This window comes from Rhinolophus sinicus, chromosome 6 (assembly GCF_057876585.1).
Source record: "Rhinolophus sinicus isolate RSI-liver-muscle chromosome 6, RSI-T2T, whole genome shotgun sequence".
Taxonomy (NCBI): domain Eukaryota; kingdom Metazoa; phylum Chordata; class Mammalia; order Chiroptera; family Rhinolophidae; genus Rhinolophus; species Rhinolophus sinicus.
In genome coordinates this window covers 15,129,276-15,147,469 of record NC_142506.1, presented here as the reverse complement: position 1 = coordinate 15,147,469, position 18,194 = coordinate 15,129,276, and the positions used below count along the sequence as shown (strand labels likewise).

At 38.8% G+C, this 18,194-nt stretch overlaps 1 protein-coding gene across 15 annotated transcripts in view; it reads right to left on the bottom strand.

Annotated features, from left to right (window-relative positions):
* Positions 1–679: 679 nt before the first annotated feature.
* ENPP2 (ectonucleotide pyrophosphatase/phosphodiesterase 2) overlaps positions 680–18,194 on the bottom strand; it is a 99,206-nt gene continuing 81,691 nt past the window's right edge. For 7 of the 15 annotated variants that reach the window (XM_088798970.1, XM_088798971.1, XM_019715666.3 and 4 more), the window contains 6 exons: positions 12,477–12,613; positions 11,349–11,484; positions 10,401–10,478; positions 7,093–7,225; positions 5,796–5,952; positions 680–1,280 (listed from right to left, as the gene is read on the bottom strand). In XM_088798970.1, the coding sequence (XP_088655096.1) occupies positions 1,110–1,280; positions 5,796–5,952; positions 7,093–7,225; positions 10,401–10,478; positions 11,349–11,484; positions 12,477–12,613 (812 nt within the window). In that variant the 3' untranslated portion in view covers positions 680–1,109. Of the gene's footprint in view, positions 1,281–5,795; positions 5,953–7,092; positions 7,226–10,400; positions 10,479–11,348; positions 11,485–12,476; positions 12,614–13,933; positions 14,009–18,194 lie in introns of all 15 variants that reach the window. The other 8 variants (XM_088798967.1, XM_088798966.1, XM_019715275.3 and 5 more) reach the window with 2 other exon arrangements.

Here is an 18,194-nt window from a genome sequence, read left to right as displayed (position 1 = left end):
ACAATTTAGCAGCTGTTATAGATATGATAACACTAAGGTGAGTCTTTTTCCATGACACAATCCAGGAGGACTGAGAATGCTTGAATGACTTCCTTATCCCCCTGTGATTCATTACTATTTAAAGCCATAATTGTGTCCATCTAAAATCATCCGACCTACCATTCGGACCTTTCTGTCATTTTGTATTATCACTAGACCATTCTCCAAATGGTCACCTTGGTACTTATTATTTACCTTGATTGATTGTTTATACTTTTACATCTATATCTCATCCCACTGTCTTAGTTCTCTTTATTATCCTCCATGTTTCTTAGGTTGATACTCTATACAGAATATATGCTCAACACATTCTCAGTTGAGTCTAATACTTAGAGCTTTGAACCAACTTGATCAAAAGAATCTATTCTGCCAAAGTTCAAAATACTTTTAAAAGAGATAGGATATTCAGGAGTTCTGGTCTCCATTTCCCTCTGTCCTTTTGATTTTCCAAGGATGTGTACCTAAAGTATCTCATCCAGGCCACAGAAGTAGTTGAATATGATGGATGCCCCTTTGAATGTGCACTATTTTCAACTAGGAAGAGGGCCCAATACAGGAAATCTATACCTTTCATGCATGAATATACCAAATGCAAACACTCTAATTCATAGGTGAAATAATGGCCAAATAGAACCAGAAAAAAACTGAATGTGTGATTTATTATATTTAAGATTGGTCTATAAGGCTTAAATATGTCTGTCATAATTAACAGTAAATGAATGCAACTTTACAAAATTAGTATTTCAATACAGTACAGGACTAAATGTGGCAACTGTGCATTGGAAAATTAACATTTCCTCAATGCAAATATCAAACGTGCAGCACACTTTAGAAGCTTCCACTAAAAACGCAAGCTGCAGTATTTATTACAAGCTCTACGCAGAACACAAGACTACCTAAATCAAGCATTAGAGAAAAACAGTAGAGTCATTTGGGCGTAATGTGTCAGATTTGGTACAGGATTAAAATACTAACATTTTTTTTAATGGCCTGGTTTCAAATTAATAAATACAAAAACAATATAAAAATATACACCAGTTGATAAGACTGCACTGCAGAGGATCAGAAAGTTAAATCTCGCTCTCATATGTATGCAGGTATGTCTTTAGTGTCAGAATTTCAGAATAGCTGCGGCTGGTCTTTCGGAAGAAATCCAGACTAGTGAGATGTTCAATGTCCCGCACCCGAGCTGTGTGCATCTTCATGAGATCTTCTACCCATTTTGACTCATCCTCTGAGTTCTGCAATGTAAACAGAATACAATAAGAGTCAGAATTTTCCAGAGTTCTCCAAACAGTCAACTTGCGCCAAGTCCACAAATGACCTCTGCACACTCCTGCACCCAGAGCCTATGAGTGTTATTTCTTCCTGGCCTCCCTGCCACTCAACCACATGCCTGTCAGTAACATGCCACACATACCTGCCCGTGGCTGTCAACATTTTCAACAGCAATTAGCTGTACCAAATAAACGAGACATGTGGTATGAAAGGGCACTTGACTCAATCGGTTCTCAGAACGTAAATCACATTTAGGAAAACCAAAGGTCATGGAGAATTCAGTAATGTGTTGCTCTTCCCCTGCTGTCAAATTGCAATGCGGAGCACAGAGCACAAATAAGTTGGAATGCTCTTCTGCCTCCCCAGGAAAGTGACAGCTTGTGCCCGAAGCCCAGCATCATGTGTGTGCATGCCTAATCTTCCAGAAGAACCTGCTACGTCAACAACATCATCTCTTAGATTGCAAGGGATTGACATTAGAATAATGAGTTTGACTTGAAACAGCTCAGTTGATATACCCAGCCGGCACTTTGGGGCCCAAGAGGCCTCGTTTGGAACTCTGGCTCTACCACGTCCCAGCTTTGAGACTTTGGTCAAGCTACTGGACCTTCCTATGCCTCAGTTTCTCCATTGATTCAAAAGGATAATAATGCTTCCTTCAACAGCTCCCTGGAGGGAGAAAGGAGAGGATGGAAGAAGGGGGGGAGGGAAGGTAAAGTAAGGAAACATCATGGAAAAAAGGAAAAAACAAATCTCCTTCTGTCTTAGCTCCTTGCCAAGAACTGCCTCATTGGCACACATTCCAGACAAAGGACATTCAGATGTCCCACACCAAACAATCTATTTCATGTCTGAGCTGAAACTAAAAAGCAATTCAGGCGAAGCAGTTCTTTACATTTTAAAAAGATCTTCTTTCACTTTTGAGGGAAGTTGAAAGAAAGAATGACATCTGTGAGGCCTGAGGTTCATGGGGAAATGCCTATCTTCATTAGTAGACATGAAGCAGAGGAGCCTCTGCAAATAATTTCACTCTCAAATGCCCCTCAAAGTGCAACAGCTCCCAGAAGGCTTTCTCTAAGTTGAAGGGTTGTTGCACGTCCCAGGGCTGAGAATGTTCAAACATGCCCTCACCCAACTCTTTTCCTGCTGGTGGTCTCAATGAGTGACCCACCAAAGCCCAAGAACCTGCAATGGGTTTTGTCGGAGAGCTCCAACCCACACAGACCTGGACAGGGAGCTACAGCAGCTTGTGCCAGTGCTAAATATGTACCACGAGGGTGTTGGTTCAGGAAAGTGATGCCTGGCCATCCCAGGCAAAAGGAAGAAACAGGAAGAAATTTCTTTGCAGGCTGGGGAAGTAAGGATTTTAACCCTCCATGCCCCACCCTCCTAACCCAAGCTAACCAAGATCTCCACGATTCACAGGAAAGGAAAGACCTAAATATAACTCTACCCACAACGGTACTGACCAATCCTCGGTGTGACCATATAATTAACGAAGTAGGAGGTCTCCAAAGCCCTTAGGACCCCCTCAGAGTTAGCAGAGTAAGCATGAAGCTATATTTTGGGAGAATTTTCATATTCAACTCATTTATTTAATTTTCAATGGTCAGTAAGTCATTTGAATGTGTGGGCAAGGGGTGACAAGGTTTTTTTCTAGCTTAAATAATGGCCAGCTGGGATTATAAGAATTCAGGGGAAAATCTGTGTTTTGCTATTTCTTCCCTTGGGAAGTGATTTGCTAAATTCATTGGAGGGACATCCTTTGCTGGTTCTCATGTGCTAAAATTGAGCATCCCATTAGTCACTAGAAAATACTGCCAATGCTTCACATGAAAACAATGTCTTCTGCCTGATGTTGGCTGGCAATCGACAGAAGTATATGCGGAAGAAGACCCTGGTGTGAAATGCAAAACTGATAAAATTCAAATAAAAGTCCATGTGCACCAAGGGAGGAAGGAAAGGAGAAACTTCAAGAATATACAACTCAGAATATTGACGCAAACCAAGGCACAACCCAGGAATTTGCCTATTGTCTTTCTTCCTCTGAAAATTTACTGTTCTCCTGACTTTCTTCCAGTTGAGTTTGGGAATTCAAGCCCCGGCAGTTTTAAGGTGAACTTCCAAGCAAGGTGGTTCTTCAATAAGAAGCATACTGGCCCTGGACTGTCTAAGAACTATACCTCTGAGCTGTACTCAGACTCAGGAACCAGGAAGGAGAGGAAAACACATTAGTGGATTTAATGTGTCTTCTGTTTGCCAAGTGAAAATTTTGCGGTAACTAAAGAACGGTTCTGACCTGAACTTGGACCGTTTTCAAACCCTCCCCTCACCAAGTTCCCCTAACAACAGAGACATTTGACTATGTATTTCCTAAGGATCTAGGTATACCTTCAACGGCCTATTATGAATCAAATGTTCTTTGCAGTCTCTGCTTTACCTCAAAAAATGCATGGCAATTTTGAATTTCACTCCATAACATGTGTTTATTTATTTTTTTGCCAAAATTTCACCTTCCCACAAAAAAATTTTAGGAAAACTGAAGTTCAAAGAAAGTATATTATGTAGCAATACAGAGGCATTATATCCCCCTGTACACCATTAACGACTCTTAATGGTTTACGAACAATCAAAATGGAGAAGGTCAAGCCAATATGTTGATGACAACTCATCTCTCTTACAATTCCCTTGCTTCTCCACCTCTCATTCAATTCTTTATAAGATCTTACTGATCCCTCTGGTAAAATATTGCTGCTTTCCACCCTTCTTCTTAAATTTCCAAGATCACAACCCCAGTTCAAGTTGTTACTTCAATCCTGTGAACCTTACCAAAGTTCCCTTTGAGCACCATGTTTGATCCCCTCCAATTCAAATTTATTTCCCTAAAGTACAACCTAAAATGTTGCTCTTAAGCTCAAACATTTTCCATGGCTTTCTAATGCCTGTACAATAAGAAAAATTCCTCAGGTCCCAAGGTTCCACTATGGAAACCTGGTAAATGTGAAAGAGGATGGGTTTTTGGAGTCGGAAACCTTGAATCTAAAGTTCTGCAATCCTACTAACTAACCAGGTAACCATGTAACATACTTCCCCTTTATTCGCTATAGGTTTCTCCATCATTAACATGTATCCTCTGCCTCATAGAGTAATTACATGATCAGAAATAATATATGCAGAGGACCTGGATAGTACTTGGATGACAGCATGTACTCAATCAATAGTCACAACTACTACTATTGCTATTGTGAATATTATTACTACTTCTTGTATTTTAAATTTGATTTCAAAAAACGTCTAAAATCATGTCTCCCACTGTTACCCTCACTTCCAGTATTCTGGCCAAACTTAAATAGCTTTTTTGGGCCATGTTTCAAATTTGTTTTCTTTTTTTTCTGTATTCCTTATTTTCTTTGGATAGTCACAGCCTCGATCTTCACCTACAATTGAAACCATAGCCCCAAAGCTACCTTGCCCAAGAAGCTGATAATTTCTGTGGAAACTATTCTTACAGCACTTTGCCTCTTAGTGTAGCAATTCCTGCACCTGTTTCATTTGCTCTCCCCCACTGAAGGCTGACTAGAGTAGTGACTATATTTCACATGCTATTGTTTCTCCCAGTACCTTACACAATGTGGGAGTCTGAGTACTGCTTGTTGACTAAAAATCCTCTCCTGTAGATTTTATCCCTGCTCCTTCTATTAAATGAAACAAAAGCATAAGACTATTACTTCTAAAATCAGCTTTGGAGCACAGATTTTTCCATCACATTAAAGAGACCTGGAGTAATTATGTGATTTATACCTGAGAGAAGAATTACTTCAGGGCCAGGAGCACACAGAATGACTCCTGTTTACCTGTCTGGGGTGTTTTCATCATGCCATCCTGTCTCCACATAGGGATGAGTGAATCAGGAGTCATCTTGATATTTGAGAATGGGGTGACCTGTTCTATCTGCCCTCATAACTAGTAGCAAAGGAAAATCTGATTTGTGAACTATCTCTGTGTGTGTGTGTGTGTGTGTGTGTGTCTTTTTAAATGTTTTTGTTACAGACATTTTCAAACATCCACAAAAGTAGAGAGATTAATATAATGAGCCCCCATGAACTCTTATCTAGTTTCAACAATTATTAAAATTTTGCTACTTTTCTCTTTCTGTTTATAAAATCTATATGTCTTTTGCAAAACTGAAAACATTTGGGCACTTTCATCATTTGTCAAAATCTAAGACATAAATAGAACTACATTAAATGCTCATTCACACCCCCACACAGACTCTTACATCGAAAAATAAAAAGCCATGAGAACACACAATCCCTAAGTGTTGAGTAAAGTTTTGTTTGAGTCCTCTCTTCTTTCCACTCGGCTGTATAATCCAAATGTTTCATAATAACTGTGTTCTAGTTCAACCGTGGGAATACAAATTGAGAAATAAAGATGAATTATGTAAGCAAATCCTAAAGGACTCTCTTTGAACTCACATTGCAGCTCTCCTCGTTGTCAGGTCTGTGAGGAAGGATGAATGAGGAGACGGAGAGGGGGCCGTCACACTTGTCCGCAGGCTGAGTGAAATCCAGGCAGCTGGTGATGATGCTATAGTAGTGGGTCGGAACGGGAATGGAACTGCCTTCCACGTACCTGAAACAGGAAGGTAAAATAAACTTACAGCTGGTATAGGAGCTTTCATTTTCAGGTGGTGACCAATGACTATTGCCTAGGTCACTACAATTCCCACTCAATAGAATCAGTTTTCTCTTCTAAGCACTAGCCCACTTCTCTATCTTTGAACATGTTTTTGCTGCCTGAAATCACCCTCACTCTCAACCTGGCAGAGCAAAAAAGATATTCTAGGCAAAGAAAACAGTTTGAATCAAGACTTGGACGCTGGACATGAAGAATAGATCAATGTAGCGGAACTGTAAGGCTGGAAGAGTCAATAAAAGCCAAATTATGGAGGGTTCTAAGTGCCGAGCTGTGGCGTTTGGTCATTATTATTTAGATAGTAACGCTCCACTGAAGATTTCTGTGTAAGGAAATGTCACTCTGAGAGCCATGTTTCAGGGAAATAACTTTCATAAAGTTGTATAAAATGGACCAGAGACAGGAAACACTGAAGCTAAGGGAATAACAGCCCTTTTAAGCCACAATGAGATTCTGAACTGCGTACAAAGAACTCACTTACTAAAGGAAATACTAAGAACTGAGTGTTAGTGATGAGCCTGGGGGGATAGAACATTAAATGATGGCATTATGAATTTGTCATACTTTTATTTTCCTGCCTTCTCCACTATACTGTAAGTTCGTGGAAACAGAATATTCTTATTCTATTATCTTCCCAATAGCACCACAGAGAGGGATAGAAACTAGATTTGACCAAAGTCTATATGCAATTTCCTATTGATATGTACTAACTCTGAAAATCTAAAGGATTCTAAAAGTCTCCCCCCACCTCAATAATGAAGATAAGTGAAAATCATCATCTTCCCACAGAACAGTTGTTGAAGAATAAATGACAAAAATTGTTTTAAAAACTTTTGATACATTTTCTTTTCTGGGACGCAAAAGTGCATTTATTTTCCACAAAACCCAATTCCATTCCAACCACCAATGCCACGCTTAATCAAAGATCCAAAAGAACTGAAAAAATCATAAAGAGATTCAAAGAGCTAAAGATTGAAGGGGTATCAGTTTTTCTCCAGTACGTGAATATTTGAAGAAATAGTCTTGAGTGAGATCTTGGAATTTAAAATGCACAATAAGTGGAAATTAAAAGCTTACTGTTTGATTTTGTCCTGTGTGTCATGTAAGCCATCGAAGTCATAGTCAAAAATTGGTCCACTTATCACATTAACACCATTCCTTTCTGAAGCATATTTCTTCACCAATACCCTTTGGAAATAATTCCAGACTCCTGTGCAAAGATAAAATCAATTGTTCATGAACAAAACTCCTTGCTTTGGCCAAATTCTCTCTAGGATGCATTCTACAAGCCAAATCTCTCAACCCAAGAGTCAAGCGTGCTATTGTGATTCTTGAGTAGAATGCATCCTAAAGCAGTAGCTGTGTGTGTGTGTGTGTGTGTGTGTGTGTGTGTGTGTGTGTGTGTGTGATTTATGGATCAACAAAGAGAATGACATGGGGACATTGGTAAGAGAGTTTACCCTAGCCCAATAAGTCAGGGAAGGATTTTGCAGATGAAGTGGTTACTGAGCTGAGATCTGAAGGATAAGTGGGTGTTTCGTAAGCAAAGAAGTGGAGATAGGACATTCTGGGCAGAGAGAACAGGAAGTATGGTATTTGTGAGAAATAAGAAAAAGGCTTTAATCTACTTTTTCTTTCTTCATGATCTTATAGATATGCTAGTTCCCCAGTTGATGTCTCTAGCCCTGACGGAGCTCCAGGCATGCCATCCAACCATACATCTCACAATCCACTTGAATATCTAATCATGTAGAGCAAAAAATTATACAAACAGAATTCTTGATTTTCCTTCCCAATCTTGCTCCAACTCTTGGCTTTCCCATCATAGTTAGTGGCACTTGCACTTAACCAGATGTTCAGGTCAAAATCCTCAGTCATCCCTGACTTCTCTCCTTACTTCATACACATGTGACTAAGTCCTGTCAGTGGCACCTCCAAAATACATCCCCGCCATCCAATCTGACCACTTCTCACCATTTTCACTGCGTCCACCCTGGTCTAAGTTACCATCTTTTCTGCAATGAACTACTGCAAAAGACTACTTGCTAGGCTCCCTGTAAGAAACTCTTGCTTCCCTGTACCTGTTTTCTATACAGTAGCAAGATGGATCCTTTACACCACAAATCAGACTGTATCACACTTCCCTCAACACCCATTTCTAAGACTCCAGATGATTTCTCATTGTACGTAATTAGAATAAAATCCCAACTTTGCACCTTGCCCCTGCCTACCTCCATGGCTTTACTTCCTACCCATTTCCCCTCAGGTACGTGGCTTTCTTCCTGTCCCCAACCTTGCCAACTTGTTTCCAAGCAAGCTTTTACATTTGCTCTTTCTTTTTGCCTGGAAAACTCATTCCCTGATCTGTGCATGGCAGGTTTCTCCTCCAGTATTCTTTGCTCAGTTTCAAGGTCACCCCCTGGAGAGGACTCAATTGTCCACTCTAGCTCCAGTTTACATTAGTACCAACCAATCAGAGGGGCAGGCGAGGAGCAGAATGGAAAAGAGAAAGGCAAAGGAAGGAAATAGCAAGAGAACAGGAAAGGCAAACGATGAGTTGGTTCTGAAATGTATTAAGATTCAACTTACTATGTTCCATTCTACACGGGGGTTATAAAGTTCAGGCTGTTATTACTTCTTACCTCCTCCTATTTAAAAGTACTTGGCCAGTTTTCTCATAGTATTTCAACTGCTTATACCTTCTGATACTCGAAGTGAGAAAGAACAGGCCACCAAAGCCAAAATACTGTAGATAATTATTTGCAACAAAGAAAGGAGGACAGTGGAAGAGAAGTTCAAATGTTATGCATAAAAACTAGGGAGGCAAAGAGGGAAAAAAATAACAATAAGAACAGTCTAAAGGCCAAACCCACATGTGGCATGTGAAAAAACCATTCCCTGGTGAAGAACAGTGAGCCCTCTGTGAAAGGACTTCTGCCATGCCAGCCTCAGGGTGGTACCGAGTGTTTCCTTTATTACTGCTTGGTCAAAAGGCATCAGTAAAGAATAGAGAAATCCAGGAAACCCTGATGTGTGGAAATTAAAGGAAGCTGTATTTCATGTAATATTGTGAGAAATGTGTCTCTGTAGGTTTCTGAGACATTTCTCAATTGTGCCTGAGAACAAACCAGGAAACCTTCTTTTAAGAGTATACTTTACTTTTTCACTCATAAGCAATGGATTCTTATTTTGAATAGACTTTCATTTATTAAACTAGGACATCAAATAAACTTTTTATTTCTCTAAACCATGTTGGACATTTCACCAATGTCAAAAGTTGGGGAGGCTTGCCACTCTAGATGATACTCTACAATCATTCATTCCGATGAGTCCGATTTTGAAACTTTATTTTGACCCTGAAAGTCCTGTAACATAAACTAATGTTCTTTACCAGGTAGGCAGAGGTGTCTCCCTTTCCTACCTTTCCTATAAGCATATTAGGTCTGCTCATTGTAAATGAACTAAAGGGAAGTAAAAGCTACTCCATAATGCTTTCTCTATGTATGACTACACGGATGGATGGATGGATGGATGGATGGATGGATGGATGGATGGATGGATGGATGGGCAAATGAATGAATTCTTTGTTATGAGAAATAGAAAACATTGTTTTGGCCATTGGACAATTAAGTCATAGATCTGCATAAAAACCAGTGAGGTCATGCAATCAAACCTCTCAATTTTACAAAGGAGAGGTTACGTGACATTTCTATGATCGCGTCGCGAGAGGTCACTCTCCTGAGACTAAAACTCAGTTTTTGGCCCAGGGCTCATTGTCCCTATATTATTCATAGCATCATTATCATCCACAAATATTTATGTCACGTACAAAAACCTTAGAAGTGTTTAGCGAAACTAAGATACTTTTCACGGCTCTAAAACCAATGTAACATTCTAATGATTCAGAAGACAATTACGTCCTTGCTAAATTTCAGGATCAATCAGAATACATCATCACCATCACCCTACAGGAGACAGGGGCTAGTAGCTTTTACTGTAACATCCAGTAAATAAATATAGATGTTGTTAAATGTCAAGTGGCCTCCAGAATACAGAGAAGATCCTTTTTAAAGAGCTTTGTAGTGAACATTGAAATAGAAAGAACACCAGATTAGAAGGAAAACACAAGCTTGGTTTCATTCAGCTTATACTATTCATAATCTGGGTCACTTCCTATGATTTGATTTCTTAATTATAAACCATGAATAAAGAATCTGCCAATCTCCCTCACAGATTTATATGTTGGATTAACAATAGAGAATTTATATGAAAGTTCTTCAAAAATCGTAAAGACGAGACACAAAAAGTAGTACAGAGGTAGAAAAGGTAAGTAAAAAAATACTTTTTTCATAAATCATAGTTTACTAGGTAAATATTGGACTTACGTTTGAAAGCAGGATACATTGGAACCATATTTGTTACAAGGAATGCATCATATTTAGCTTCTGGTGAAGAGCTCAGATCTAAACATTAGGAAAACAAACTGTCATTTTTTTACCAAAACCTTTATCAATTTAAAAAAAATCAATCTTCTAAAATGGTCCAAACAGCATAAAGTAGATGGATCTACTCTCTTATTCCCACGCAATCCTTCATTTATAGAGAATTTCCTACGTCCCCTCCCATTCAATCTTTCTTTTACTCAATAGTGGTCCCTCAAAATATTTTTACAATGCTTCTTCTTCCTAACTCGTCTTTGGTCTATGAAATAGTATGTAAAGAAGTCCTTGATGTCACTAGTGTAATTTGGACTTTAAAAAAATGTCATCAAGGTAATGAGAGATAATTAAAGGGTTTCACATATTCTCAAGAGATCACCATGATGGTATTATTTAAATAATTAATACCTCTTTTCTTTTTAAAGGATGAACTTTTTTTTAAATAAATTTTATTGGGGAGCAGTGTGTTTCTCCAGGGCCCATCAGCTCCAAGTAGTTGTCCTTTAATCTAGTTGTGGAGGGTGCAGCTCACTGGCCCATGTGGGAATCGAACTGGCAACCTGTTGTTCAGAGCTCACCCTCTAACCAACCGAACCATCCAGCCGCCCCAATTAATGTCTTAATGGTTTACTACTTCACTTTCAGATTCTCATTTCACGATGGAAAGGGCACATAGAATATTCCCTTGCACTTTAAAATTCCTCTGGAGAATACGACGTGTGCAAGCTGGTCTCTTTCCTGGCCAATTTTAGAAGGATCCCTCTTCAATCTCTGCAACACCAGCTTGAAGAAATGCTGCAAACCACTGAAGTCCTACATACCAAGTTGCACACTCCAGACTCCACAAAATTACATCCCTCTAGAATGGTCTGATCCTGATACTCTACAACTTACAAGGGGGGAAGAGGAATCCGTAGGACATCTGTTTATCATTTTTGTAGGCCAAACAGCTCTGACTGAAACTCGGAGAAACACGGACATCAGGTCGGACGCAATTGGTTAAGTGCTCGGGGATGCCAGAGACCTCCGCCTGCGTGGTGAGTCAGAGGTATTCAGTAATGTCATTGCAAAGACAACATCAAACCAACAGTGCAAGACTGAAACCAGATTGCTGTGCTATAGACAGCCAGAATCAAAACCCCGCTAGCTTTTACTGTGGCTCCTATTTTCATAATCTGACTCCTTAAAATATAAACAAAAAACCTCAGTTTGAAATTTTCAAACTTTTTTTAGCGGAAGTCTCTTGATAAAGCTTAAGGAAAACAATGTATAACACAGAATATAAAGCAGAAATCCCCCTGTTGAAATAATGAATAGGATTCTACAGAAGACACTTAATAAATAACGCTCTGAGCAATTATATAGACATATCTCCTATAAAGAGAAAGACTGCATATATATTGCATGCGCCAGAGCATACACTCATGCACCCAACAGACATTAACAAGAAGCTACATTTGGGGTAATGGAAGTACTCATTTGTATTCAATAATTAAAAAACATATTTTCAACTGCCAAATAATATTTTCTAATTCCCGCTATAAATTTACCTATCTCTTCTTCATCAAAACTGAAACACCAACATAAAACTTTTATTAGAATACAAACAGGATGCTGATGGTGGGGGAAGCTGTATGTGCGTGGGGCGCATATGGGATCTGTGCCCTTCCCACTCCATTTTTCTATGAAGCTAAACTGCTCTACAAATAAAGTCTATTCAAACCAACACACTAACCTAGGTGGCTTCTGTAACTATTGGACTATAACAAGCAGAGCAAAAGACACTAAAAGAGTGACTATATACTCCCTTCAATATGTAACACATTACCATGAAGTTATTAGAACACTGAATAAAGTCTAGTTCAAAATATCTTGCAATAGATCCACCCTTGGATGTATTTTTCATCAGGAGAAATTTAAATTTTTTTCTAAGACAACATTCTGTTGAGCCAGCAATTATTCGATCAATGCAAAGAAAGTAATCACATGAAGAATTTTATCCAACCCAATTTTCTCAATGACCTGTTTGGAAACAGTGTATGATGTCCAGAGTGACATTAGGAATATTTCACTATAACCACTTTCAAAGTCAGTATGATATAAGATATTATATCTGGTCCGATAGAGCACTGCGGGCCGTCCATAGAGAAGGTGTCTCTCTAGGGAAGAAAAAAATAAACTGTGTTAAAACATAAATTAAACTTTACATCAAATGTTAAATATTGGAAGAGAGTCCAGTTGTCCAAAATTTGCTCGCTTACTTATTAATAACATAGAGTTCCTTCTCCTTAATTTAATCAAGTTAGTTTTCCTAACACTTTCTGTGGTTTATCTGATCCCCTAAGTAAGGGTCAAGGCTTACAGTTATCAAAACTATAACGTACATGCCTTACTTATGTGAATGCTTTTTTTCAGTAGTAAAAATTTGAGTCTGTATAGGAAGGAAACATGATTAGTAAATTTTGAAAGGATTCAGCAGAATGAGAAGTCCACATGATTGATTTTTGCAGAATCAATTCCTTTGACCCCCTGAAAAGGCTCATCAAATTAACCGATGATTTAATTAAGAGGAAGGCACCCTTCGATCATTAGTTGCAAACGGCAACTCAAATATGCATTACTTCAGCATAAACAGTGAGCAGTAATGAGCATTTAACGTAAGCAGCTTTGCCACGAGGAGGAAAACTCTTTAGGTAAGAACTTAAAGGAACATGTATAGATAAAATAAGTCATTATTCAAGAGCACTGTTTAAATACAGAAGAGAGGAGATCATCGGTTACCAAAGAACTCAGTTAAGACCCCAGAATGTAGATTCAGACCTCCAAGAGAAAGCTCTCCTCTTAGGAAAAATAAAAGGTCTGAAACCTTACTCTTTTAGGAAGAAGAGATGGGAGTTTAGTGTGCAAACTTTCATTCCACACCCGCAAGAAATGGCTGGAGCTTGATCTGCCCATTTTGGATAAGTTAAAGTCAGAACTTCCATAGATTCTTGGAAATTCGGGGTCCTATAGATGAAAATATTTAGAGATTGAGGTATTGAGTTTTAAGCAATGCACAATTCCCTAAGTGATAATCAAAAAAATATTTATGATTATTTTTATTAGAGAAAATCAGTTCTGGCAATCACTTATTAAATTATTTATACATGTTGCTTTAATTAAAGTATTACCATTCTATGCAAGTAACAGAGGAAACTCTTCGTAGACCCTCCCCAAGTAGAACTGCTGATTTGAGGCAAAGCAGTACACACTGTTACAGCACGAGCCTGTTCTGGGTAGTTTGGCTTCAGCACTGCAGTATATATAGAAGCCTTGGTCTAGCTGCCAAATTTGGGGGCCCACCCCTAAGAATTAGAATATAATGTGATAACATTATACAAATGAAATATACTGAACAAATAAAAAGCCAGCAAATCATAACAGTAGTACTTGGGGGCAGTAAACCAAGTCAGGCTTTCCCTTCAAAACTCAAACCAAACCTTTTCTAGGTTCAAAATTTCCATTAACGTTTTCCTTGTTTTCATTTTTGTTGCCTCTGAATTTCCTGGTTTCAGCTGGAAGCAGAAGTATCAAAATCCTTTGAGAAGCTATTCTCTTTTTATCATTCAAGTTTTAATGCTTACCAAACACATTCTTCCAAAATCAAATGCAAACCTAGCATCCAATCTATTCCATGAAGGGACAACAAACCAGCAGCCCGGTTTAACCATGCAACAACACCCCTCCTTAGAGCAGCCAGCAAACAATAATCTTGGATAATCTATAGATTCCACCACCTCTTGCTCCCCGTCCAGTCCTCCTCATTTATTGGCATTTCTCAACATAACACCCTGTTCCACGAAGGCTGATTTAGTTGCAACACTGCTCATGACCATTAGCAACTCTATGTTTCTAGACACGTGACTCCCTTTCTCTCTACCGGGAATAACTTTTCTACCAGTCATGTCACTGATTCCCTTCAACTTTTTCATTAATGTGTTCCTCCTCATCAAACATTTACTGAGCACTTTCTCTGTGACAGGGCTTAGGCTATAGAATAGAGATACTGGGCAAAGATCATTAAGATACAGCTGTTACCCTCAAAAAGCTCACAGCTCAAGGAGAGAGACCAACATGGCACAAACAACTGAAATGCAATATGGAGTGCACTATATCTGAGATACCTACGGAGTGGAAAGGGAACAGAGCACGATGAATGCTGCAAATGGGGGTGAGGTGGCACCAGTACAGTCCCCACAGAACATACGAAGCTAAGCCAGGTTGACCCCACACCTGGTTTATGTCTGTAGCCTTGGCATAATTGTTAACAGTGCCTCTTTTCATACTCAAAAATGATGACAAATAATATGATCACAGTTCAGCCCTCATGGAAGAGACATGAGGAGGAGGAGGAGAGAGAGAGCAAAAGGGGAAGAGAAATCTTAAGCTTCACTTTCTCCTGAAAGATTTCCCCAGTTAAGCTTCTCCACTTCTATTCATTCTTCCGCTTTGCATGTATAGACTCAGTTTTATTCAGACATGTGCACTTCATTACTTCCAACTGCGATTTTTGGCACATGGCTGCAACACAAATATATCATCATGTGACTAACTTTCTCTTACTTGTTAACTGGGCAAATACAGCATGAAGAAAAACCTATGCAATAGATTCGACAGTGTCCTGAAATTCATCAACCAAGCTCCTCAACCCAAAGAATCTACTTGGGTCTTCCTGAAGCATAATAGTGTCATCTAAGAAAGAGGTGAAATAATCTTTGCAGTAAGAAACACAAACTTCAAAATCCAGAATAAAAATTTAGACTTTCCTTTCTCATTTTATCAGAGTATCAAAGAACCACAGATACTCAAAGAGTCACAGCCTGACTCTGCTACACTTTATGACATCTGGGGCAAGCCACACATTGCATTTACATTTCATAAGTGTCCCTAGTTGAACCGTAAGAGTGTACCTGAATCTCAGTCTTTGAACCCATAAGCTCTTCATTTCCAGACAAGACTGGGAGCCTCTGCTTTGAAAATATGTTTGTCCTGACTTCCTGATATGGAACCAGCACAGTCCATGTCTTCCCAGATTAGGTTCCTACTCCATGGAATTCCAGACAGAGCCTGCATCCTACACCCCAGGTCCCTGTTTACAATAGTCGCTGGCATTTTGGGTACATGCCAAGGTTCTCCTCCAGATACCACATTTGGCAAAACACTGTGAGGCAAATCTTTTTAAGTGGTGTGGACTTCCACAGGACTCATTCTTTTCGTCTTCCAAAATTTGGTCATCCAGACTTGAGTTTGTGTTTCTTTTCCCTCCTCAGCTTCCTGATTCATACTCCCACAGATTAGCTGGCTGACTTGAGAGCCACATGAAAATCTCCCCTCTTTGTTTTGTTAAAAATGTTCATTCCCACAATAAAATGCCCCTACATTTTACCACAAAATCTCTACCCAAGGTCTTTCTTTTGCCTACATCCTTTCTTCTCCTTTGCCTACTGTCATTTACTGCCATGGCAACCTCCTCTGGGATTCTATTAGTGTTCTGTGCTTTCTCACCTCAACCCTTAAAACACTATGTGGGAATTCATCAACTGGCTAAATCTCACAATAAAATAATAAGAACAGGGATTTTACTTGTTTTGTTCACCACCGTATCTCTAGCTGCAACAATGCCACGCACATATCTACTTGGTAAATACTTGTTGAATGCTTGTTTTTATTTTTCTAAAATACCATGTTTTATGACTCTAAAGAATTTGCTTTTTAATGTGATGTGCCTTATATAACCCCAAGAGATAGACTAAGCAAATCAATATCATCTCCACTTTACTAAGAAGGAATTGGAGGTTTGTGATTTGTATACGATAATTCAGCTACATAGCAACACCGAGAATCTAGGCCTCCATTCTCCTGGTCCATTAATCTTCTCCTAGTGTTTTGAAAGCAGTCTGACTGCTGGGTTATTCCAATGGAGGGTGAATCGTAATGACGGACCAGCCACTCCTGGGCATGAGCTCTGCCTGCGTCATGCCTGTTGAGAAGCAAATGAGGACTGAAATTTGCATTAAAGCATTTAGAACTTCAGAAACAACTTCCAAACCCTGGAATGTACCAAGATTCTCTCCTGACATATTCTCTTTTTTCCAACCCTTAGAATAAGAAACACTTCCACAGGAAAGCACAGGAACTTTAGTGTCATATAGAACCAGAGTCAAATCTCATCTCAGCTCGTTATAGCTCTGTGATTCTGTACCTAAATCCCAAAGCCTCCTATTTCACTGGGATGTTGCACTGTTTAGAGGCGAAATATGTAAAGCCAGTCTTGACCCAAAGTAGTTGTAGTTATAGCTGCAGTGGTTTAGTAAAGGGTTTACGCTCTACTTCAATGTCAGCAAGGAATATTGGTCGGTAAAGTTATTAAAATTCAGTATCTCATCCATCCAATTCATTGCGAATCTTACTATAAATCATAAACAATTATACCATGCATTGATTCCTTCCCGAAAACACATACAAAGATGCACATACACAGAAACCCTATAGAACAACTAACATCTTCAGCACAACATCTTCAGAAATAACAAAAATGCGAAACATTTCAGAATTGAAAAAAACTACAGAGGCGATTCCCTCTCTAGCAATAATCAAGACTCTGCCTTAAAGTTCACAAGAATTCCTAGTGTTAATTTAAGTCATTTTTCTTATCCAAACAAAATTTCTATTGTGTGTGACAAAGAGCCAAACATATATAGGTGTTAAAATGATTTTTTAATTCCTTTTTTCACATAGATAATAGTGTATGTCAACCTAAGAAAATATGAAACATTTTTATAGCAACATAAATAGAGAAAGACTAAGGTGAAAATGAATAGTGCAGTTATTCTTACAGTGAAAATTATACCCGACTGTAGTGCCAGAATTGCTTGCTATGAGAGACTTAAAACTTCCATTTTGTTCATTCATTCGTCCACTGATTCAGTGTCTCAAAGAAATGAGTTTTCATTGCACAGTAAATTTGCCAAGACATTAAGCACACATCATTCAGAAACAATGGTCATATAATGAAGATGCAGAATTCACCACACAGCTAGAAATATGATGTCTTTAGCAAGCAGTCTAGACCACTATTTTTGAAGAGTATATACTTTTTCCTCTTCATTTTAGTGAGGGACTTGATTCTATAACAGTTGAGATAGCTATAGAAAAATATTGCCTGAGATTAATTGAATATACCTCTCTTTTGTTACCTCCCACATTCCCCTGGGTTGTTTCCCTACTGTTATGCCCAGTTTTTCCAAATGTGTTTTGTATAGATGCATGAGTACTTTTATGGCATACGACATTAAAATAGCCACATATGAATGTCACAAACAGAATGTACATAGCACGTGGTTTATTCTAAAAAATAATAATAATAATCAGCTACCTACAGGTGTGTTTAAAAAAATTCAGAATAAAAATAATACAACTTACATTTGTGTAGCACTTTAGGGAAGCAATTACTCTTAGCATAATACACATGTGCACTCACACCCACGTGACTCAACTCAAGAGGTTCTACTCTGGTGGAGCAGACGTTGGGTATTTCAGGTGGGAGGCTCGATTTATGACCCAGGAAACACCATAAAGGCCTGAACGAGCTCTGACCAAGAAAATGTCACTTTGTAGCTAAAGAAATGACTGAGATAGGATCCTTAGACAGACAAAGACCAAAGCGGCCAAGAGACAGAAAGAGACAAATGAGAGAATGCT